We start from the raw sequence: 23,573 nt of genomic DNA on the forward strand, positions 1-23,573 counted from the left end.
GTTAGGACTCGGCACTTTCACTGCCGTGGGCCAGGGTTCAATTCCTGGTCGGGGAACTAAGATCCCGCAAGCTATGCCTTGCGGCCAAAAGAAAGAAAGAAAGACTAAGGACATCACCTTATATAACCACAGTGTAATTATCTGACTTTATTCGGGTGTTGCCAGTTGCCCCAATAATGTCCATCCTAGTAGAAGAAAATCCAGAATGGTGTGTTTCATCCAGATGTTGTGTCTCTTTAGTCACCTTTAGTCTGCAGCACTTCCTGAGTCTTTTTTCCCTTAATTTAAATTAACATTCCTGAAGAGTACAAACCAGTTATGTAGTAGAATGTCCCTCCATCGTGTTTGTCTGATGATTCAGGTTATGCACATCTGGCAGGGGTACTGCGGAAGTAATGTTCTGTTCTTCTCAGCGCATCATATAAGGAGACGTTCGTTACCGATGGTTTCCATTATTAGTGACATTAACATTTGATCCTCAGTTAAGATGGAGTCTGCCATATTTCTCCACTGTAAAGGAACTATCTTTTCCCATTGTAATTAATAACTATCTTGTAGAGGAATGCTTCAAAACTACGTAAATATTGTTTCTCTGCAAATCGTCACTGTATTATTGTTTTATAAAGACAGAAGAAAAATAATACATTTTAGCAAGATTTTCATCAAAATGGTTGTGGTATTAAAAAAATAACTTCAAGGAACTTGTGGCAACCATATGACAAATATGATCATGTAGAATTCCTTATTATTAATTATTTAAAAGAAATTAGATAGATGCAGTACTTAGTTTTTAAAAATATCCCTCACATATCTAAAGTCAATTTGTAGGTTTATAAATGTAAAAATAATTTGTTTTCTTAGTCTTACTGCTTTTGAAAGATTTAGGGATGAGTCATTCCCGGAAGTTTTTCTCCTTTGTCCAGTGTTAGGGGCAGAATGAACCAAACAAAAATTGTTTGAGAAAAAAAATCTTCTAAATGCCTCTCCTTTCCCTCCTTTTTCTGTGTTTCTTCACATCTCTGCCAAGAAGCCCACTTTTACCTTATTGCCCAGCTTAAAAACATTCAGTGGTGCCCATTTCCCCACAGGATCAAGTTCCAACTTCTCAGCCTACCTTTTCAACTTTAAAGTTTTCTTCTACTCCAGCCAAAATAATCTACACAATCCATTTGGAAACAGCAGCTCGTGTTTTTCTGTCTCTGCAAAATGCTCTTCCTATCTTGATTCTTCTCAACATTCCAGATAAAATTCAAGTGTATTTCCCCTAAAACACTCCCTGACCTCTTCATTTTTCAAACTTCAGCATTAATTAACTACATGTAGTCTATTTGCTACTTTATGGAGATGCTTTAGTAGGAAATTTTTTAGGGACGATAAGGTGGTATAAACAAGAAATAAAATACAGACTGGGTAGCCTGTAAGCCTCGTTTGGAAGGCTGTTCTGCCGTGTCCTCCCTTGTGCCCAGACCCTGCACACAGTAGACACTCAGTGTTTGCTGTATACATTCTTACGTGTGTGTGTGTGTATGTTCATGCATAGTATCTAAGGAGACTGCATCCCCCATAGAATGTAGCACTTATTTGCTATTCAATAAATGAATAATTTGGACTTCCCTGGCGGTCCAGTGGTTAAGACTCCACACTTCCAACGCAGGGGGCGCAGGTTCAATCCCTGGTCGGGGAACTAAGATCCCACATGCCGTGCAGCGTGGCCAAAAAAAAAAAAAAGAGTTATTTAATTGATATTATTGTCTTTTTTTGTTTTATTCTAACAAAACCTGCGCCTCAACAGGAAAGGGGGCGCACATATCCATTCTTGTCCCATATTTTACTTCTGTCCAAAGGTGAGCATTTATACTTTGAACTCTTCCGGGCATTGATAAGTTGGTGCTGATTAATCTGGACTCTTTTGCCAGAGTTTTCTAAGAGCCAGAGAGAGTTTGACTGAGTAGGATTAGGTTTTCATTTAAGGGCAACTTGGTTTCTTTATTTTTTTTTTTAAAGGTGCTTATACATTTCATTAACCAAAGCTTCACGTTATAGGAATCCTAAAAATACAGCTGTTATTGGTCTGTTTACTCCTTAAAGGATCCTTGAGAACCTTCTGATCACCAGGAGTTGTCTTCTGTGTTCGGCGCACACAGGCCAAATAAGATGAGGTTCCATCCCTCAGAGTCTTGAGTGATAGTGGAGTTCAAGACAATTGCAGGGCTAAATACCAAAAAGCTTTGACTTCTCACTTGAAGGTGTAGCTTCAGTAGACTGCAGCATACTGAAGAGGCATACGAGAAACATCGAGTAGTGGGGTGCAAGAGATGGTCAGATCAGGGAGGGTTTTCCTGAAGTCCTGTTTAGGTGGAGTCGGGATTCTGTAGGATTTCAGAGGTGGCCTCATTCCAAACTGTGCCCAGAGGTATGCCAACTGCGTGGCATGTTGAAGGAAGCAAGAGCAAGCTGATACCAGCTCACCAGCTGTAGCCCTCGCCAAATGTAAGGCAGGAAAGGGGGGATGTGACTTTGAAAAGCTTGGAAGCAATAAGGGAGCTTTTAAACTGGGTTTTAAATAAGAAATTAGAAATTTGCATTTAATTAAGAACCTGTCCAAAGAATTACCAGGTAGAAGATCAGCTCTGACAGTACCTATGGACCTAAAAAAGGTTGAAGTATTTCCTCCCTCATTTAATTCACTTCCCCCTGTGTGGTTAAAATGTGGTTAGTCTGTTTGTCCAGTTTCAGGTTGCTATGGCAGCAGACACTGGTTTTACACACTTACAGCAAACCTGAACTTCTCAAAAACCAAGCAGAGAAGTGGTTTTCAAGCTCTCTTCAATAGACTTCTAGGGTATTTCAGGAACAGTGCTTTAGAATTTCCAAATGTTTGATGTACATTTTTTTTGTTTCTAAAGTATATATATATATTTTTTAAAATAAATTTATTTATTTATTTTTATTTGTTTATGGCTGTGTTGGGTTTTCGTTGCTGCGCGCGAGCTTTCTCTAGTTGAGAGGGGCGGGGGCTACTCTTCGTTGCGGTACGCAGGCTTCTCATTGCGGTGGCTTCTCTTGTTGCGGAGCACGGGCTCTAAGCACGCAGGCTTCAGTAGTTGTGGCACGTGGGCTCAGTAGTTGTGGCTCGCGGGCTCCAGAGCACAGGCTCAGTAGTTGTGGCTCACGGGCTTAGTTGCTCTGCGGCATGTGGGATCTTCCCAGACCGAGGCTCTGAACGCGTGTCCCCTGCATTGGCAGGCAGATTCTTAACCACTGAGCCACCAGGGAAGTCCTCTAAAGTATATTTTTAACCATTAAAATAATAATAAGGAACAATGTGCCAGACATGAAGTTATATACATGATTTGGGGACTTCGGAGAACACCACCATGTTAACTCTGGCAGCCAATGCATTCTTCAGAATAAAGCACGTTTTTGTAATTTCTATGTATACATTTAAACTTGTAAGTGTGCGTTTGATGAAGAGGGTAGTAGACCATCGCCCCAGTCTTTTGAAAAATTCAGGTCCACACGTGTGCACTAACTTATATTTTACAAGTCAACATACCTGTATCTACATTCAATCAAATGCCAGGCAAGGTCTGGCTCATCTGCTTCAGGCACGGTCTTTTTTATTATAGTATCATAAGTAGAGTCCAGCATCTCATTGGTGTGCTGGATAGTGGTTACAAGTGTAGAATCACCTGAGGGCCTTTTAAAAATCTTGATGCCTAGGCCACACCCCATACTAATTAAATCAGAATCCCTAGGAATAAGGGCAGGACCTAGACATCAGTATTTTTTTTTAATAAATTTATTTATTTATTTGTTTTTATTTTTGGCTGTGTTGGGTCTTGTGGTGCGCAGGCTTCTCATTGCGGTGGTTTCTCTTGTTGCGGAGCATGGGCTCTAGGCACGTGGGCTTCAGTAGTTGTGGCGCATGGGCTCAGTAGTTGCAGCCCACGGGCTCTAGAGCACAGGCTCGGTAGTTGTGGTGCATAGGCTTAGTTGCTCCACGGCATGTGGGATCTTCCTGGACCAGGAATCGAACCCATGTCTCCTGCATTGGCAGGTGGATTCTTAACCACTGCGCCACCAGGGAAGTCCAGTATTTTTTTTAAATAGACTTTATTTTTCACAGAAAAAATGAGAGGTCATATAGCCATACACCCATATTCCTTCTGCTCCCCACACATGCATAGCCTCCCTCATTACCAACATCCCCTACCAGAGTGGTACATTTATTACAATAGGTAAATCTACACTGACACCTCATAATCACCCAAAGTCCATCGTTTACATTCTTGGTGTTGTACACTCTTGGTATTGTACATTTTGTGGGTTTGGACAAATGTGTAATGACATATACCCATCAGTACACAGTACCATACAGAGTAGTTTCAGTAGCCATCACTAATTTTCAAAGCTCTCTAGGTGATTCCAAAATATAACCAAGGTTGAGAACCATTGTGCTGTATTCTACTTCTGGACTTTATTATTATAAGTTTTGAGTACTTCTTGCCTGACTTGTATATGAAAACTACCTTTATCTCCATTATGTATTGGGTTCCCCATGAGATTTTGTTTGAATAAAGGACTTTCTTAAAGGTTGGTAATCAGCATAGTGAAAAGAGCTAGGCTTTGGAGTCTGAGGGTCCTAGATTCAACTTCTGGCTCCACAGCTGCTGAATAAGTCACTTGGGCAAGTTCCTTAACCTCTCTGAGCTTCTGTCCAATAGGTAATACCCAACAGTGAAGCTGAAAAATAAAAAATGTGCCATAGTTTAATAATGTTTAACCCATGGTAAGCACTTAATAAATGATGGTTTGTCCATTGCTTCTTTACCTTTTGTCCTATTTTGGAGACAAGAAGTACCCTTCTTGCCATCGAACATAGGCACATACTTTACCATCTTTTGTTTTGCTGTTCCTGTAATATTTTGTATTAGCCTTTTCTGGTTTGGATTACATTTTTGTTCAAATATCTCCTAACATACTGTAGGCCTTCTGATAAAATAAATTTGAGAGCTCGGAAATACAGATTTACAGTACAGTGGTCTTTTGCTTGAGTAGAAATTTTGATATGCCATTTCAGCACCTGGGAAGCATAAAGCACATGAGAGTGTTATTCTGTTATCCATGGCTACGCCCCCAGAGCTTTCAACATGTTCTTTTTTTTTTAAATGTTTTTTGTAGTAGCAACTCTCTTAAATTTATTTATTTATTTATTTTTGGCTGTGTTGGGTCTTCGTTTCTGTGCGAGGGCTTTCTCCAGTTGCGGAGAGCGGGGGCCACTCTTCATCGTGGTGCGCAGGCCTCTTTCTGTCGCGGCCTCTCCCGTTCCGGAGCACAGGTTCCAGACACGCAGGCTCAGTAGTTGTGGTTCACGGGCTTAGTTGCTCCACGGCATGTGGGATCTTCCCAGACCAGGGCTCAAACCCGTGTTCCCTGCATTGGCAGGCAGACTCTCAACCACTGCGCCACCAGGGAAGCCCTCAACGTGTCCTTTATGCTGAGCATCTTAGTCCACTATAATCTGTCAGAAGTAAAATGATCTCATTTCTTTCCAAAAGTGTCTTCTTTTCATCTCCTTGCTAAGAACTGAGAAATGTTTGGACAGTTTTGGACAAACATTTGGACACAGATGATACAATTCAGGTTGACTACAACTGTGGCGTTTGTGTTGACTGCTTGATTGGAGACTTTGGTCTTTAGTGGAATCTGTGCCCTGTCTCTGCACCAGCCCGGGTGCATCCCAGGGGCCAGGCACTGCACTGTAGATGTTTGTTCATTTGTCTCCACGAGACTGTCAGTCCATTAAGGGCAGAAGCCAAGTCCCAGCATGGTTTGAAAGGATAATGGTTGATTGAAAGAAGGAAAGCCGTGGCAGAAAAGAAAGATGAACAGTACATACATAGAGGAGGGCAAACAAGAAATACCAGGGCTTTAAGGAGTCAAGTGATCAGTTCAATGACTAGCCTGATTCAGGACCTTTTGAACATCTCTCATTTGAGAAACAGAAAGATCTTTGCTGGTACAGAAAGGTTAAGGATAAAAATGTGGCCAGCTGGCCATCGATCTGAGTAGAAGGAATCAGCTCTGAGAGGAATTTGGTAATCCTGTGTGTTAGTAAAAGTACATAACTTTTTTTTTCTTTATTTTAATTGAACATTTCAAAAGATGAGTTGCCTTTGGGATTTTCTCATCAAAAATAGGAAGGTGACTCTTGGAGGAAACCTATCTAAACTTCCTCTAAGATGATGTCAGCATTCAAACTTGATCCTGAGTAATCTCTGAAATTCCTTTTGTGTTGGGCATTATGCTGATGCCATTGGTTGTGAAGCAAGTATAATTTTTTATGGCTGAGCGTAATTGACTTGTGGTTGGTCTCTTTTATTCTTCTGTCCTTCTTTCATTCATTCATTTTTTTCCCAACTTTCAGATAAATGTTTGTCGAGCACACTGACAGGGGCAGGCATTTGCGAGGTAAAGAGGGTGGTTTGGTGAACGAGGTGGACACAGCCACTGGCCCTCCCCTGGTTCCGGGCAGCAGGTCCCTCCCGTAGAGTGTGAAGGGTGCCTTGACGGGAAAGGCAGGATGTAAAGGGGCACAGGGTGAGGGATGTGGGGCAGACACTGGGAGGAAGTCATTTTTAGACTGTGGCCTGAAGCATAACTTCAGACAAAGCGTACGGAAGAGCGTGTGTTCCCGACAAATGAAAAGCTTAATTTATTAATATTTATGGCTCGTTGAATAGAGTAGATTTTTTTAGCCTCCCCTTACTTTGTGCCACCCAACTGAAGCAGGTCCAGAATAGCCCTGATACATGGCAGAAAGCAGCCCCCTTCTGCTGCAGAGTGGCCTGGTGCTGAGGGGGGCGTGAGGCCTCTGCCTAGACCCCCGGCAATTTTTCCACCAACACGCATCGTCCGTTGGCTTCCGTTTATTCAGCCTGTTTATAGGAGTCACAGCTGTGCTGGGAGGGAATCACGTGCTGGATGCTTTCACTGGAGCATTGGGGAATTAAAGAAGTAAATCTCTTAACACCTACCGATGTCTTCCTTTCTCTCTTTAAAAAAAATCAGTTTTTATTATGAAAAATAAAATGTATACAAAAGAAAGAGAGTGGGCGTGTGTGTGCGCACACACGTCGATACACTTTGCAGAGTACACATTAAAAAACAAGCTCCCACGCCCTCACTACCCAGCCTAGGAAATCAAACACGACCAACAGGGTGTGCTGCACACATCCTGCTCCATACACGCCGTTCCAATCAGAACCACTAGTCTGAATTTTGTGTTCAGTGTTCTCTTTTGTCCCTCTCTTTTACTATGTTTTAAAAGGTCATATTTACGCTTGCGCCAGGAGATATTACAATATCAGATTATCACTGTGTACCAACAGCGAACAAGAAATAGCCTGGAAAGCTGTTTGAGTAAATTGCTTGATTGTACTCTTTTAAAGAGGAGAATATACTGGTAACATCAAAGTACTTTAAAAAAAATAAAGTCAAAACAAAAGCCTTTCAATTTCAAGGAAAACCTTAACAGGGTTTGTTAAAAGGGTAAGGTTTTTACAAACCAGGGTGTATCACACATGGACTCAGCAGTAACACGGCAAGGAATTGCTTTAACAATAACAATGAAAACACTTATTTTAAACTAGGCCATGAAAGTGTTTGTTCATTCGTAATAATGCCACTCCAGTGTATTTTAAATGATTTTGTGGTATCAGAGTTTGAATTTACTGGCGTAAAGGTCACCCTGACATGTACTAACATGAGACATGATTGACATTGGAAGACATGATTGACATTGTATTACTTCAATAATTCAAAATATCGAAATAGATCATGTCAGGAAATAGCCCTTTGGGCAAACCATTCTTGAATTTGCTTTTTTTGTGCTTGTGATGGATGTTGTTTGTATTCTGTATTTGCACCCTACCCCCCCTTTTTCCCCTAGACTGTTCAGGTTTCCATCCAAAATGGAAGAATATCAAGTTTGGGGTATCACATTTGACTACTGCAGAAATGACCCTTAGTGAGTTGATTGCACAAACTTTTTGATTACTTGTCAAATGATTTTGCAGGCTTTTTTCGTTTGAATTGATCTCCTACTTTGAGGGTCATTATCACTCCACTGCTAAATGATACTTTTGGGCAACAAAAGTGGTGCATTTTAGAAATTTATTTCCCAGAGCACATCAGAAGAAGAGTTGTTTTTGTTTATATGTTTTCTTGCCCTTTGAACTGTAGTGTAACTTAGCAAGATTCCTTCCCCAGGAAGAAAGTAAGCTCAGCTACTGTTACCATTCTGAAGTTTATCTGTAAGTTAATATGTAACTCAGAATCCAAAGTTGGCCGGTTGTAAAAACATGTGTATATCATTTAATCTTTTTATTTCATTTCATTTCATTTCTATGTTTTTATTCCTGAGGCAATTGGTTTTTCCAAGATTCAACAGGAGACTTTTTCCCCCCCCATCAATGAGTTTTTAAACTAAAGTTTTAATACTTTTCACAGCGATTTTTGCCACTATACCATAATGGTAAATCTGAGGCTTAAAAAAAAACCTATGTAATATCTTATTCAGACTGGGAGTCCAGTCTACAGTGACATGGGATGACATGGATTAGAACAATAGTTTCTCTACATCTCAGTGCTCTTTATATTTGCGTTCTTTAGCCATTTTAACTAGCCCCTTAAAACTCTCTTTTATGACTCTGAAGACAAGCCATCTGAATTTCACAATAATTTTACTATATACTTCCATAATACCCCTAGTCACTTAAAAAAAAAGAAAAGGCTGACAAAGCAAACCATTCCCAATTGTTTAAGAAACCAGTGAATTCATCCCTGGCTTGGGCTGCATGGAATGTTGTCCGAGGGGGAGATCTATGCTTTCCTTCTCTTTCCCCACATAGGAGAAACTTTGCTGGCGTTCATGCTCATTGCAGTTGATCAGAAACTGCTGTAAGCACTTTGGGCTTCTATGATGTGCGTGGTAACCACATGCAGTTTTAAGTACGGATCTCTGCTGAAACTTCTCCCCGAGATCAGCTGTGCAGAGCACCTGACTCCCAGCAGTTCTCTTGGTTGAACGCCCTTCTCTCAGCTCTCATGTCATCATGACTTCCTGTCTCCTAGTCCATAGCACTCTCTGTCCTGGGGGCTCTCATCACAGGCAGAGGAGCAACAAGGTGACAGCGTGGCTGCTCAGCATGTTTAGGGAGGAAGCGTAGGAGATGAAGTGTGAGAGGTGGCCGGGGGCTGGCTTACATCAGGCTCTGTGGGTCACTGTGAGGACCTAGACCTGATCCTGCCTGATGTGGGGAACTTGGAGGGTTTTGAGCAGAGGAGAGATAAGATCTGACTTGCATTTTACCAAGATCTCTCTGGCCTCTCCGTGGATCGGCTGCAGTTAAGTGGATGAGGTGGAAGAGAGAACCAGCTTAGGAAGTCACGGAAATCACCTGAGTGAAAGATGATGATGGCCTGAACCAAGATCATAGCACTGAAAGAGCATGGAGAGATCACCTTCTAGATATGTTTTTCGTAGAGACGCAAGTTTTGTGACAGCTTAGAGGTAAGTTGTGAGAAAGAGAGTTGTCCAGAGCTTTGGCCTCAGCCACTGGAAGTCTGGAGTTGTCCTTTACTGAAATGGAGAAGCCCATGGAAGGGCAGGTTTGGAGGTGGGAATCAGAGGTTCCATCTTGACATTGTTAAATTTAAGATGCCAGTTAGATCCAAGTGACATTGCTGGATAAACATTTGAATACATATGCACGTGTATGTGTGTGTGTGTGTGTGTGTGTGTGTGTGTGTGTACAGGGGTCATTGGCATTTAGGAGGTATTTAAAGCCCTGAAACTAGATGAGGTTACCAACTTCCTTGGCGGTCCAGTGGTTAGGACTCTGCTTTCTCACTGCAGGGGGTGCAGGTTCCATCCCTGGTTGGGGAACTAAGATCCTGCATGCCGCATGGTGCAGCCAAAATAGATAGATATATAGATGAGGTCACCAAGAGAATGACTGGATAAGAGGTCAGAGGGATGATCTGGGACTGTCCAGCATGTAGAGGTCAGGGGGACTAGGAAAGGAGCAGGTAATGAGATGAGGAGAGAATCAAAAGGGGGTGATGTTTCAGAGGCCAAACTGGAAAAAAAAGGAGGGAGTGATCAATCGTATCAAATGCAGGCAGATCAAAAAGATGAGATTTGAGAATTAACTGTTGGTTTAGCCACATGGAGGTCGTTGGATTCCTTAACAAGAACAGTTTTAGTGGAGTACTGGGGATGAAAGCCTGAACTGGGTTTCTTCAGGAGATAGTGGGAGGAGGGAGACTGTACACAGTGACTACAGACAATTCTTTCAAGATTTACAAGTCAGAGGAGGGCAAAGGGATCTTCGCTGTGGGGCAATGCAGGGTCAAGATTTTTTCCCCCTAAAGTTGGGATATAAATGCATATAATTCTATGGCTGATGGCAGTAACTCAGTAGAGAATGAAATCTTCAGGAGAAAAAGGGAGACTTGCTGGATCAGTGTCCCTAGGTGCGTGAGAGCAGATGAGATCCAGTGCACAGTGGAGAGTAGTGCAGCCATTGCCCACATAGGAAGACAGGGCACAGATGCAGAAGGTGAGGGTAGGATGTGGTTGGGGACACAGAGAAGTTCTCTTGTGATTGCTTCTGTTTTCTTAGGGAAACAGGAAGCACAGTCGTCAGCTGAGCGAGAGAAGCAGGGGGAGGTCCACAGCTGAGGTTAGAGAGGAAAGTATAAAATAGTCATTTAGGAGAGTGGAGCCTAGATGGAGTAGGGAAATGTGGGAGGATTGCTGGGCACCATTAGGAGTCCTCTTTGAAGTTAGCGATCATGAATTTAAGGTGAAACCAGTCAGCGGGATTGTGTGTTTTTCTCCAGCTATGGTCAGTCACCCTGGTAGAGATGCAGAATGGATAGAGAAGTGCACTTAACCAGAGTTGAGGTCTGGCCGGGCGAATGCGCTGACGGGAGAGAGAGGCAGGGGGGCTGACGGTGCAGCCAGGGGATGAGTCTTGTGCTGCACCGTGGAAGTAATCCGAGCGGGACCAGTGGAGACATGCTGGGGATGAGACAGTAAAAGGATTGGAGGACTGATGGATTCTGGGTTCTAATGTGGCTGAAGGATTGATAAAATCAGGGTATTGGAGGAAATGTTCTGGAAAGTCAGAAGTGGTCAGTCAGAGGGTAGAGAGCCTGAAAATTAAGATTGTGGAGGGGGAGCAGGTATTAATGATAGGGTCTCGGGCAGCGGTTCTCGACCAGGAGCAATTTGCCCCCGAGGAGGGGACATCTGCAATTGTGTAAGGACACTTTTGGTTGTCACAGCTGGAATGAGAAAAGCTGCTACGGACACCTAGTAGAGGTCAGGGATGCTGCTAAACATCCTATAACGCCCAGGCAAGCCCCACAGCAAAGACTAACCTGGCCCGATTGTCAATAGTGCCACGGTTGAGAAGCCCTGGGCTAGGGCATGATTATGGGAATTAGCAGCTGGGATCGGCCTGAGGATAAGATCGTTGGAGAAGATAAGATAAACAAAGAGATCAGGGTTTTGGAAGGTTCTTCCTATGACTAATGGAAGCTCCAAGAATTATGACAAGAGTGGGAGAAAGAGCCAGGGACAAGAGGAAGTTAACTAGCTATGTATGGAGTTATTTTATTTTTCTGCAACTGGCTGATTGGCTGGAGTTGGAATTCATTTTCCTGGCTCTAAGAGCTGCCTGTCCAAATTAGCCAAAGAGTGATGGTATGTTGTTGTTTTTAAAAGCCACTTGTTTCTTAACCAGCTTTGGCATAATTAAATTGTCTGTCTTAAATAGATTGTCTAAGAGCCCATTTAGGCATTTGGTTGGTCTTTTTGGTCAAAATTCCATGACTGTAAACTTGGGCACTTGGCCTAGTTGCATCATTAAATAACATCTCAGGGTAACAGTTCTTGCAGCCAGGCCTTGTGGCAGGGATCTGGTTTGAGAAAATCCTTGAGAAACTTTATTTGTTGACTTTAAAGACTGGCTTTCCTTGCAGTGCTCATCCCAGTGGAGAAAACTAGTCAAAATCACACAGAGTAAATAAGGGTTACAAACCAGTGCTGCTTCCTGGGATAAACTGGTCAGATTGTCCAGTCTTATGCTTTGTCCTTCATTTTGAACTCAAGTGCCCTGGGGCTGCTTTTCTGCCTACCCACAATAGCAAGGAACTGTCTTTTGTTGGCGTCTTGTTTAAAAGAAGGGCTTGTTTTGAGGTTTGGACCACGAATAATAATCCATTGTTCCGTATAATAATAATCCACCCTCTTTAGCAGAAAAAAATCTGCTTGATGCAGTGTGGCTATCAGTTTATTTAGAAGAATGGCCAAAAGTGCCCATTGTGTCGTGAGGATAAACATTTGGAAGACGGTTAGGAGGAATGGGGGAGTACTCTTGTTCTCCTTGGCCTGGAGTCATAGTTAAGACCTCAGGAAGAAAAAATTCTGAGTATGACCGTCAGTCCTGGGTGACAATACCCCTCCTTATTCTGCTTGTCTGTTACATTCTAAGAATAATTGGAACACTGCAGATAGGGATTCTCTCCTGACTATTTCTTTAAAAAAACCTTGTTTTGAAAATGGGTGTTTTTAATCTCTTCTATATTAGCTCTAATTGCTTCCACTTTTAGGCCAAATAAGTTTCTTTCTAACCTTCTTTAGTCCATGAAAGGGTCTCTTTTTGCGTGAAGATTATTTTATTTTAGTGGGAATCCTTAATAATTCCTGCAGGTTGCCTCTGATTATAGATCTCGGAAAAAGAGCTATTTTTATATGCCAAGTGATAGACATTTTAATTACTACTTCCTGGGCTTAGGCTATCTGAAAAAAACTCAGTGAGTAAATGAATATGTGACCCAGTGTGGTCAGTTATTTCTTGAGTGCACATGTGTCTAGCACACTGAAATCCAGAGGTAGGTAAGATTTCACTAATGAAAGCAAGATATGTTATGCTTCTTTTTTTTTTTTTGCCTTAAATACCTTATAGGAAAAGGGTTAGTTAAATAATAAACATGGCTTTAAAATAAAGTGATATCTTACCTAAAACAGTTTTAATTGCTTTATATATGGAAGATGAGAAAAGATCAACTTGATACAAATTGAAATGTAGTAGGTGAATGTGAGAACTATTTAAAGAAGTAAAAATATGGCCTCCACATCATTAAAAACAGACCATCAGAGAAGCATGGTGAGATGTCCTTCAGTAGATGAATGGATAAACTGTAGTACATCCGTACAAAGGATATTATTCAGCAATAAAATGAAATGGGCTTTCATGCCACAAAATGACATGGAGGAAGCTTAAATTAATATTCCTAAGTGAGAGAAGCCAATCTGAAAAGGCTACATTTACTGAATGATTCCAAATATAGAATATTCTCGATGTTAGTGCTACACTAATGCAAGATGTTAATAATAGGGGAAACTGGGGCTTGGGGGAAGCGAGAGAGAATATATGGGAACTCCCTACTTTCTGCAAACCTCAAACTGCTCTGAAAAATAGTCTATTAATTCAAAAGAGAACATAAATATTAGGTATAACTGAACCAGTAAAAATGTCTTCTTATTAGAAAACAAAAATCCCAGACTCTCAGTGGTTTAGTTTGTAGGAAGTACCTGGCTATATAATATTCTGCCAGAAATGTATAGTACACAGTGGTGATGGATTACTGTATACATCTTGTAACGTTCTTGTATCTTTTCTTTGTCCTCTGATAAATATGCACAGTGGTATTCATGCTAAATCCTACTCTTAGGCTTTCCTTGTTCCTTTCTCTCCAGTGACTGTTGGTGTATCGGCCCTGGAGGTGTATACACCAAAAGAAATCTTCGTGGCAAATGGGACACAAGGGAAGCTGACCTGCAAGTTCAAGTCTACTAACACAACCGGCACGTTGACCTCAGTCTCCTGGAGCTTCCAGCCAGAGGGGACGGACACCACTGTGTCGGTAGGAATGCTTGTTTGCTTGTTTGCTCTCCGCTGGTCGTACCTCACCGGGTTCTTTACTGATCTAGTGTGATTAATGACCCATTCTTCTGATTGCGCACTTGCAAAATGAGTGAGTTTGTTTGCGCACTTGCCAAATGAGTGAGTTTGTTATCTATTAGAGACTTCAAGGCCCGTCTCTTGCTTGAGACTCTCCAAAAAAATAAGTTTGGCATCTCTTAAATGCAGCTTCTTATCTGTATTGATACTGATATTGATATCTCTATCTATCTATCAATATACTGGGTTGGAATGTATGCCTGATTTCCAAATGTTTGAGTGGACCTGTGTCCCTCAGGCTTTATAAAAAGGAAGGCCCCCTGGGTGTTGTGTCTGAATAGGAAGGAAAGGTGAGGTAAAGTCAGAGATTACAAGTTTATATGACTTCCCCACTGGGTCCAATTGGGTATGGTTCTGGGTAAAACAGTCCCAGAGTGAGTGAGAGCAGGAACCCACACAAATGTCATGGGGAAGCAGAGTCAGGCATTCTGTTGCTTCCCATAAATATGGCATCAACGTGGATCATGTATCCTATAGGTGCAAAATTAAACACACAGATTTACCCAGGAGAGTCCAAAGAATTATTTAAATTTGTGAAGATTTCCCACTGACATCTTTTGCCAGACTAGAAGTGAGGGACATTGTTTTATCTGTAGAAAGTAAAGCATCATCAGGAAGACACCCAGATGCTCTTTCCTTCAAAGAGCAGTTTTACTTATGCTGAAAACATTCTTGTCATGTGGGTCAAAGCAGGTTTACATACCCCAAGCCTTAATATTAAGGACATGCTGTATTTCTTTGTTTTAATAAATTTATTTATTTATTTATTTATTTATTTATTTTTGGCTGCGCTGGGTCTTCGTTGCTGCACGCGGGCTTTCTCTAGTTGCGGTGCGCGGGTTTCTCATTGAGGTGGCTTCTTTTGTTGCGGAGCACGGGCTCTAGGCACGCGGGCTTCAGTAGTTGTGGCACATGGGCTCAGTAGTTGTGGGTCACGAGCTCTAGGGCACAGGCCCAGTAGTTGTGGCGCACGGGTTTAGTTGCTCCGCGGCATGTGGGCTCTTCCCGGACCAGGGCTCGAACCTGTGTCCCCTGCACTGGCAGGCAGATTCTTAACCACTGTACCACCAGGGAAGTCCAAACATGCTGTATTTCTGATTAATGTTTTTAGCTAATCAATTTATACTTACACACCGATCTGATTATAGTTAATTCCAGAATGTTCAGTTACTGATACAGGATCCTTTAACTCCCAAATGTCAGGGCATAGTTAATAAGATGAGCAGGATGCTCTTCATTTTTATAGATTTTCAGGAGAAGGAAAAATCAAGCCCAACATACCAGATATGGCTTTTCTGGTCCATGGAATTAGGGTCCACATGTCTAAAACAGAGCTCATCTTTTCTCCCCTCTGTTTCCCTTCTGTGCTAGTTCTTTTTGGGTGTTTATGTTCTTCTAGGGACCTGATTCTTTTTTTAAATCTTGAGTTTTGTTGGGGGGGGGGTGGTTTGTCCTTCCCTTCTACTCCTCACACCCACCCTGAGAAATAAGAACGTTTGCTGGCTCTTCCTACTTCGTTTCTGGCATCTAGCTTTTTGTCAGCCTTCCTGCTTCTCCGCTCTCCATTAAGTGATAAAAAACTGTGTGCCGGGACTTGTGCGGCAACCCCCTTGGTTATTCCTCCACTTCAAATTATCCACCTTTCAACCCAGTCCTACAGTCTACCAGGTGCCTTGTCTTAAAACAGTTCTTTCACCTCACCACTGCCCTAGTCAGAATCCTCATAGTTTCCCATTGCAAACAGTGCTTGTCTGTTCTAGCCCCACTTCTGTTCTCTCATGTGATCTCCTTCAGTCTAGTAAAAAGTGCTTTATGCTTTGTTTTTCCACTTCTGAACTCTTGCCATTTAAGTTGTATCCCATCTTCACATTGTGATCCCTCCATAAGACCTCTTTTGACCTTTTTAGCTCTTCTTAAAACTCCCTGCCCATGTTATCTGGGCCACTCCTGTGAGAGAAGGTCCCTTGCTATGACAGTTTTTCTCTTCTTTATCTTGAATGTAAGCATTTTGAGGGTAGAGATCTATCTTACACCTTTGGCGTCCCTCATGGTTTTAGCACTGTGGCTTTTACTTAATAAATGTTGGTCGATAAGGAGATCTAGTCCCTTTTTGTGTGTGAGTTTTTTTACTGTTTCATTTCTCTCTTTCTTACTGGTTTGACCAAAGCGTTATTAATCAGTGCAGTTCAGCAAACATATACAGTTCCTGTGATGTGCTAAGTGTGGAGGAGCACAGAGAGAAATACAGCTTGTGCCCTGCCTTCAGAGGGCACCCAGTCTGATGAGGGAGAGGTTTGCGGAGGCCCAAAGGTGGGAAAGAGTGTAGTGTAGGTCTATGTTGCTGCTTCAGAAGTGCTTCAGGGGATATTTGTAGATGAGGTAGGAAGGAAAGCAGAGACCAGATGACAGAAGGACTTGTTTGCTAAGCTAAGAGTTTATGGTTTATTTCCTGGTAAAGAAGAGAGGTGAAGGGTTTGAGGCAGGTGAGATATGATCAGACATGAGAGGCATTAAATAATGGAAATAGCTTAAGCTTTGAATTCTGTCTCCGAGACCTGTGACCTTGAGTAAGTCACTAAGGTTTTCTGGGCCTCTTTCCTCACTTGCCAAATATCTGGCAGGTGATTCTCACCTTGCAGCGTGGTTATGAGTGTCAGAGCGTTATTTTTCATGGTATTTCACATTTCTGCCCATCTTACAAGCGGAGGCCCTGGCTGCCTGTCTTGTTCAGTGACTAGCTTTGGAAGGCAGAAGACGGTGTCTCCCTCTGGAGCAGAGGACTGGTTTGCTTACTGTCCAAGATAGTAATATGTCTCCCATTGGGGCCATTATAAAAGATTTGTGTTTCCTAAGCTTGGGGCTCCTCAGCTGTGAAACCGAGCCTCTGCACGCACAACATCCACCCAATCCCCTCCATGCCGTCCCTATGGGCCTTGGGGGGCAGGGGCCACAAATAAAAACATGCTGCTGGCTGTTTGTAAGTAATAGGGTCCTTTGTCTCCAAGACTTCTTCATGAGAACAAAGACTTCCCAGGAGTCTTGTGTCTACTGCCAGCATCTGTGAACCTGTGGCCGACTTGCAGGGAGGGTAAAATCTCAGAGCCTTCATAGTTCCTAACAAGCATTAGTTATATTAAACACAGGGTATATATTTGATAAATGGTTTTTAATTTTTTTTTTTCCCAATAATCATTTAGGCATTGTGGAGGATGGATTAGAGGAGCTTGAGACCAGTTAAGAGGTCATAGCCCAAGATGATGAGGACATAAAAATCAGGTATTATCAGTGGGAATTAAATAGAAAAGAGAAACTTAGGAGATGGAATTGACAGGATTGGGGATTTTTTTTTCTTTAAAGATTTATTTATTATTTATTATTTATTTAATTTATTTTTGGCTGCATCAGGTCTTAGTTGAGGCATGCAGGATCTTCGCCGAGGTATGCGGGATCTTTCGTTGTGGTGCGCGGGCTTCTCTCTAGTTGTGGCGTGCGGGTTTTCTCTTCTCTAGTTGTAGCGTGCAGGCTCCAGGGCGTGTGGGCTCTGTAGTTTGCGACATGCGGGCTCTGGTTGAGGCGCATGAGCTCAGTAGTTGTGGAGCGTGGGCTTAGTTGCCCCGCGGCATGCGAGATGCTAGTTCCCCGACCAGGGATTGAACCCGCATCCCCTGCATTGGAAGGTGGATTCTTCACCACTGGACCACCAGGGAAGTCCCAGGATTGGGAAATTAATTGGATGGGAAGGAAGACAGAGGAGTTAATGATAACTCCAAAATTTATGGTTTGCGAGACTGGCATGTAGCCATCAGTCAAGATGAGATACACAGGTAGAAGATGGAGTTTATAGGAGAAGGTGGCAGACTTGGAGGGTGGAGGCAGCTGAGTGAGTAGGCAGTTGGATTAGGGGTCTAGAGCTGCAGGAAGCACTATGCGTGAGAGAGGTTTGCGAGTTAACAAAATTGTAGATGGCCATTAAATCATAGGAATGGATGAGATTGCACAGGGGTTTTCAGCTTCCACAAAAGGTTCTGAAAATGTTGTGTTTGGATTGCCAGTGCAGCTCAGTGGTTGACTAATGCTCATTTCCACCACCCTCCCCAACCCCACTATCGCCCCATCTGTGAATCCGAACAAAGACGTCCAGCCTCCAGCAGAGCTGCTTGGATTGAAGCCACATATCAGGATAGATCCCCACCCACCAGGCCTGACCTTACTTCCAGGGGGCTGGGTTTGACAAAGTTACTTTGAGAAATGAGTTCCTTTGCTGAAAGCAGGTCTGGGGAGAGAGTGAGAGTGGAAAGAGAAAGGGGCTAAAGGCTGAAGCTGCAAAGGCGGACGAGAACATTTTCGGTTGTCTGGGTTGTGTTCCTTTCACATATCCATGACTTTTCTGTAGGAAACCAATAAGTAAGACTGGGTAACCCATCAGATTAACTGATCTGTGATATTTAGGCTTCTTTTTCTTTTTTTTTTTTTAATTTATTTTTATATTTATTTTTGGCTGTGTTGGGTCTTTGTTTCTGTGCGAGGGCTTTCTCTAGTTGTGGCGAGTGGGGGCCACTCTTCATCGCAGTGCGCGGGCCTCTCACTATCGCGGCCTCTCTTGTTGCGGAGCACAGGCTCCAGACACGCAGGCTCAGTAGTTGTGGCTCACGGGCCCAGTTGCTCTGCGGCACGCGGGATCCCCCCAGACCAGGGCCCGAACCCGCGTCCCCTGCATTGGCAGGCAGACTCCCAATCACCGTGCCACCAGGGAAGCCCTAGGCTTCTTTTTCTTGATGCTTTGCGTATCTTAATGGTAAGTTTTGTGAGTTAAGGCTGAAACCTTTGGATTCACTGGGCTTAGTCGTGGTGTCCATCAGAGAATTGGCTTTGAAGAGCCAGGTGGTCCTGACTTTGACTCTGGATCCACCACCTATTGTCATTGTGACCTTGGGCAAATGGTTTCTTTGAGTCTCCATTTCCTTATTATAAAAATATGGGTGGTAATTGCTATACCACTGGGCTATTGAGAGGTTTAGAGAGAATGTACACATTTATTTCTCCAACTGAAACAGGGTTGAACTCCATGATTTCTAAATCCCTGTCTGGCTTAGGTTCTATAGCTTGAGATTTGTAATATGATGTGGCATTTCTTTCTGGATGAAGTCTTTTTTTTCACGTCCTTCTACTCCGCCATCTTGATTGGAGCTCCTCGGATGAAGTCTTTTTTTAAAAGAACCCTTCACAGCATGCCTATAATAGAGTTTAGAACTTCTACTTTTGAGAATAGCTCATGTGTTCTTTTTTTCTAATTGCAGTTTTTCCACTACTCCCAAGGGCAAGTGTATGCCGGGAATTATCCACCATTTAAGGACAGAATCAGCTGGGCTGGAGACCTCGACAAGAAAGATGCATCAATCAACATAGAAAATATGCAGTTTATACACAATGGCACCTACATCTGTGATGTCAAAAATCCTCCTGACATTGTTGTCCAGCCAGGACACATTAGGCTTTATGTTGTAGAGAAAGGTACTTCCTTGAGTATTTTTGCAGTAATGATACAGTCCCCTTTATCTCATGCTTAGTTAGAGAACAAGAGTTACATTTCAGGGTGTGTTTGGAAGGGGTATTTCTGCCATACAGTTATGCTGCCTGTTTCCATCAACCTGTGGCTCTACCGAACATGCCTGGGGGTCAGGGAACTCATTCCAACTGGAGTGGCTGATTTCTCCATTTGTATACCTGCTGTCTGGAGCATATTGATCAGATTAAAGGAGTATGAATTTTTCACTGTTAATTAGAAGTAAGACCAGATTCATTATAGTTGGATGGGGTGAGTATTGGGAAAGAAGGAGATTAATATTGTTTTAATATTCTCCAGGAGAAAGCTTTAACATTGGCAGAAACAGTATAGCTATTTCTTCACCTTTTTTGGAGAATAAGCAGGAAACGCAGGTTCTGCTGTCTCATTTCGAGACAAAGTCTGCTTTGTTGGAGAATAGATTGAGGTAAATTCACATCCCCAGCTTTTCTTTGATTTTAGAGCATTGAGAGGGATTATGTATATAGAAATGTTTTTCATTCTAAAGCTCATTCTTTATCAGCTAATGTTCCTCTGTCATCAATTAGGTACTAGGATCTCATAATTTGGATAATAAAATGGTGTATGGTAATTGCTAAAGGAAGACACTTGTTTATTAACTTAATACAATTCCATTTCTTCTCTCTGTCGCAATGTACCTTAAACCTATTTTGTTCTTTCTCTCTAGAGATTGTGCCCGCATTTCCAGTTTGGGTGGTGGTGGGTATAGTTACTGCTGTGGTCCTAGGTCTCACTTTGCTCATCACCATGATTCTGGCTGTCCTCTATAGAAGGAAAAACTCTAAACGGGATTACACCGGGTAAGGAGCTCTGCTTTTGGGGGGAAGGGTGGAGGGAAGGAATCAGAGTTTATGAAAACTTCTGTATGTGTTATGGGAAAAGAATTGTGAAGAATTAGCTACCGTTAGCTTTCATGTCGGAATCAAGCCATCTTCTTAGAAGACGTTCTGACGCAGGCAAGCAGAAATCAGTGGCCTGCTGTTAAACGTGGGCTATGACACTAATCCCTGTTTCAGTTTCTTTCTTAGGTTTGGTGAAATGGACTGCTCAGTAGTCTGTGCTCTGTGTTTCAGTATCATCCACTCTGCAATTAGCATTATTAAGCCACAGATATCACTTACCTAATATGAGTTTAATTTGATCTCTAGGTAATAATCTCATAAGGTTCTTCTTTTCAGTTAGGTAAATATAATAATAATAATAGGAGTATGCTGATAAATGACCCCCCACCTGATGTGATGATGCAGGGCTTTTCCTGTTTGTAGTTTGGTAAGGAGGTTTATTGCTTTGACCATTCTCAAATGCATGGCTGGACTTATCCAAGCTGAGTTAATAAGAGTAGAACATCAAAATATACCAGCAATAAAGAAAAGTAGACTTCCGTTCTGTTTGCGGCTTCTCAAAGAGAACACCTTTGAGCATAGGGTGTGTGTCTAATTGAAGGACCCTCTCTTTTTTGCCACTCCAGCTGGAAAGCTAGCCTGTATAAGCTTGGTAGAACTCGTGTGGTAAGACTGAGAGCGAGGCTGGGTTTCAGCTGATGTAGCACGAGCTGCGTCCCAGGTGCACGGAAGGGACTGTGGTTGAGAGGGTTGCATGCCCTGGACTCCCTGGCTGGTGGATGGTGGGGACTTCTCGCTTTGGGCTCTGCTGCTCTACTTTTTAAGAGTGCTGTGTTTTAAGGAGTTTAAGTGTTCAAATTCAGATATTATTTGCTTGGAATGTTTCTATTCTACTGACTGTACCTGCCCCCTTGCATGGTGAGTGGTCTATGATGAAATATAACCGGAGCATTGGTTTTCAACATGAAACTAATCCAGGGTGGTGACATGCCAGTCTCTGTAGTTCACGCTTTTTGGGTTAATAAAGGCACAGAAAAGTGTGCCTTAGAATTCTGCATGGCGTCGTGAATGCTGCTATTCTTCTTACTTTGGTTTTTTTTTCCCCCTCCCCTGCCTTTTCTACCTTGGTGTGCCGGGATCAGATCCTGCCTATCTTCCACTTCTTAAGAAAAGCTGACATAGACGACACATTGGGCCTATAACAGGGCTGGGTCTCCTCTTCCACTCCCACTAGACACATGGTAACTAATCACATTGGCCGTTGCTGTTAATATTCATGTGTATGTATTCAGCCCATCTCCCTTGTTGACAACTAACTAGCCAGCTCTGAGCTAACCCAACAGCTATCATGGTTTGTCCACAAATATGTCACGTGTCTGTGTTAGAAACATGTTGAGTGTACCATCCCAATGAAATTGGGTTGTCAGGTTTTATGGTCATCTGAACATATATGTTCTTCATGTAAAATGCCTTTGTGTGTGTGTGTGTGTCTGTGTGTGTGTGTGTGTGTGTGTGTGTGTGTGTGTGTTTTAGTTTTTTTATACTTGAATTGTATTATTACTGAGTTAGACTCTTCGTGTTACAATACTCAAACCATTTTGGTTTGTGGCATATAGCCTCCTGGTTCAGAGAAGGCACAGTTTGCAGAATGCTTTGTATGCTTTGGTCTTAGTAACGACACTTTAAATGTGATTCTCTCCACACTCCTAAGATTTTTAAAAACTACATCATAAGGGATTGAAGCTCTGCTGAAGACACATCCCATCAGGGAATCCTTAATGAGTTACCTCCTGGCATTCACTTTCCCTGGTTCATTTATGAGACAGGGCTTGCTGTTGAAGACCCTGCTGCCCCTGAAAAAGTTCAGCCCGTGTGATGTGGCATTCCACGGTTTCTTATCATCCATGACTTCCTGGATTTTCTTTGGTTTGGTTGCGGAATTGGTGGGGAAACAAACTATGGGGACCTAGGGAATGGAAGGAATGAGATAAGCCAAGACTATGAGCCTGGATCTGTATCTGTCATTTTGGAAGCACATTCAGAAGAGGTTTGCCTTTGATGATCACAAAAGCGAATTGCTATCAAGAAGGTATAGCTTGCTCCTTTAAACCTGTATCCCAAAGGAGGATTTATGGTAGGGGAAAAAGCCAAAGCAGCAAAAGGATAAACGTACATTGTAGCCAGCATCCCGTACAGCAGATATCATTGTTGTAAACTGGGGCAAAGAGATTGTACCACATTGGATTCTGTACCTCCCCTGGAGTAGCTTCACTGACTTGGAAGAATTAGTGTCAGGGATAAAAAATAGTTTCAAGATATGTGATTGTTTTGATACTCATTGTTTTGTTGAGTTTTGTTTTTATACATCTGCTACTTCATTTTGTCATCACTTGCATTTCTATATTTTTTGTTTCCATTTATTTTAATTTTTTTTTTTTTTTTTTTACATTCTCCAAATTGCCAACTCATCAGCTGCAATACATCAGAGAATGTGTCACCGGTTAAGCAGGCTCCGCGGAAGTCCCCCTCCGACACAGAGGGTCTAGTAAAGAGCCTGCCTTCTGGATCTCACCAGGTAACGGCTGATTGCAGTTCTGCCCACCATGCCATGCTCTGCAGTTTGGTGCTCTGTCACGTTGTGGGGTGTGGGAAAGAATACTGAGCTGTGAGAAACAGAAAGAGAGAGAGCAAGAGAAACAGAGGGGAACGTAAGGGCTGGTTTAGGAGGACCACAAGAAGGTATGTGGGGAAGAATCTGACTTGAGTAAAGGTTTCCACCAAACCACCACACACAGATTGGCCCAAGCAAAAATTAGGAAATGGCTTTGTCAGATGTAAATACTTCTTCCTTCATTGCTCAAAGAAATAAAGCTAGCGAACTAGATTCTATACTGAGGTGTTCTATAAGCCATGGAATTCACAGCAAAAAGTTGATTTTGGTGTTGGTAATAAAACAGAAAAGTTCTTTTGTATGAATTCTTTAGGAGAAATTGAAAGTAAACATTTATCTGAATAATTAGGCTCGATGAACAAGGAAAGGCTTTA

At 42.4% G+C, this 23,573-nt stretch overlaps 1 protein-coding gene across 1 annotated transcript in view; it reads left to right on the top strand.

Annotated features, from left to right (window-relative positions):
• The window catches only part of MPZL1 (myelin protein zero like 1), a 60,434-nt gene that overhangs the window by 26,187 nt on the left and 10,674 nt on the right, over positions 1-23,573 (top strand). Inside the window, exons 2-5 of the mRNA XM_036827179.1 lie at positions 13,838-14,004; positions 19,400-19,613; positions 20,354-20,486; positions 23,001-23,103. Of these exons, the coding sequence (XP_036683074.1) occupies positions 13,838-14,004; positions 19,400-19,613; positions 20,354-20,486; positions 23,001-23,103 (617 nt within the window). The remainder of the gene's footprint in view (positions 1-13,837; positions 14,005-19,399; positions 19,614-20,353; positions 20,487-23,000; positions 23,104-23,573) is intronic.

The sequence above is a fragment of the Balaenoptera musculus genome, chromosome 1 (genome assembly GCF_009873245.2).
Source record: "Balaenoptera musculus isolate JJ_BM4_2016_0621 chromosome 1, mBalMus1.pri.v3, whole genome shotgun sequence".
Classification (NCBI taxonomy): domain Eukaryota; kingdom Metazoa; phylum Chordata; class Mammalia; order Artiodactyla; family Balaenopteridae; genus Balaenoptera; species Balaenoptera musculus.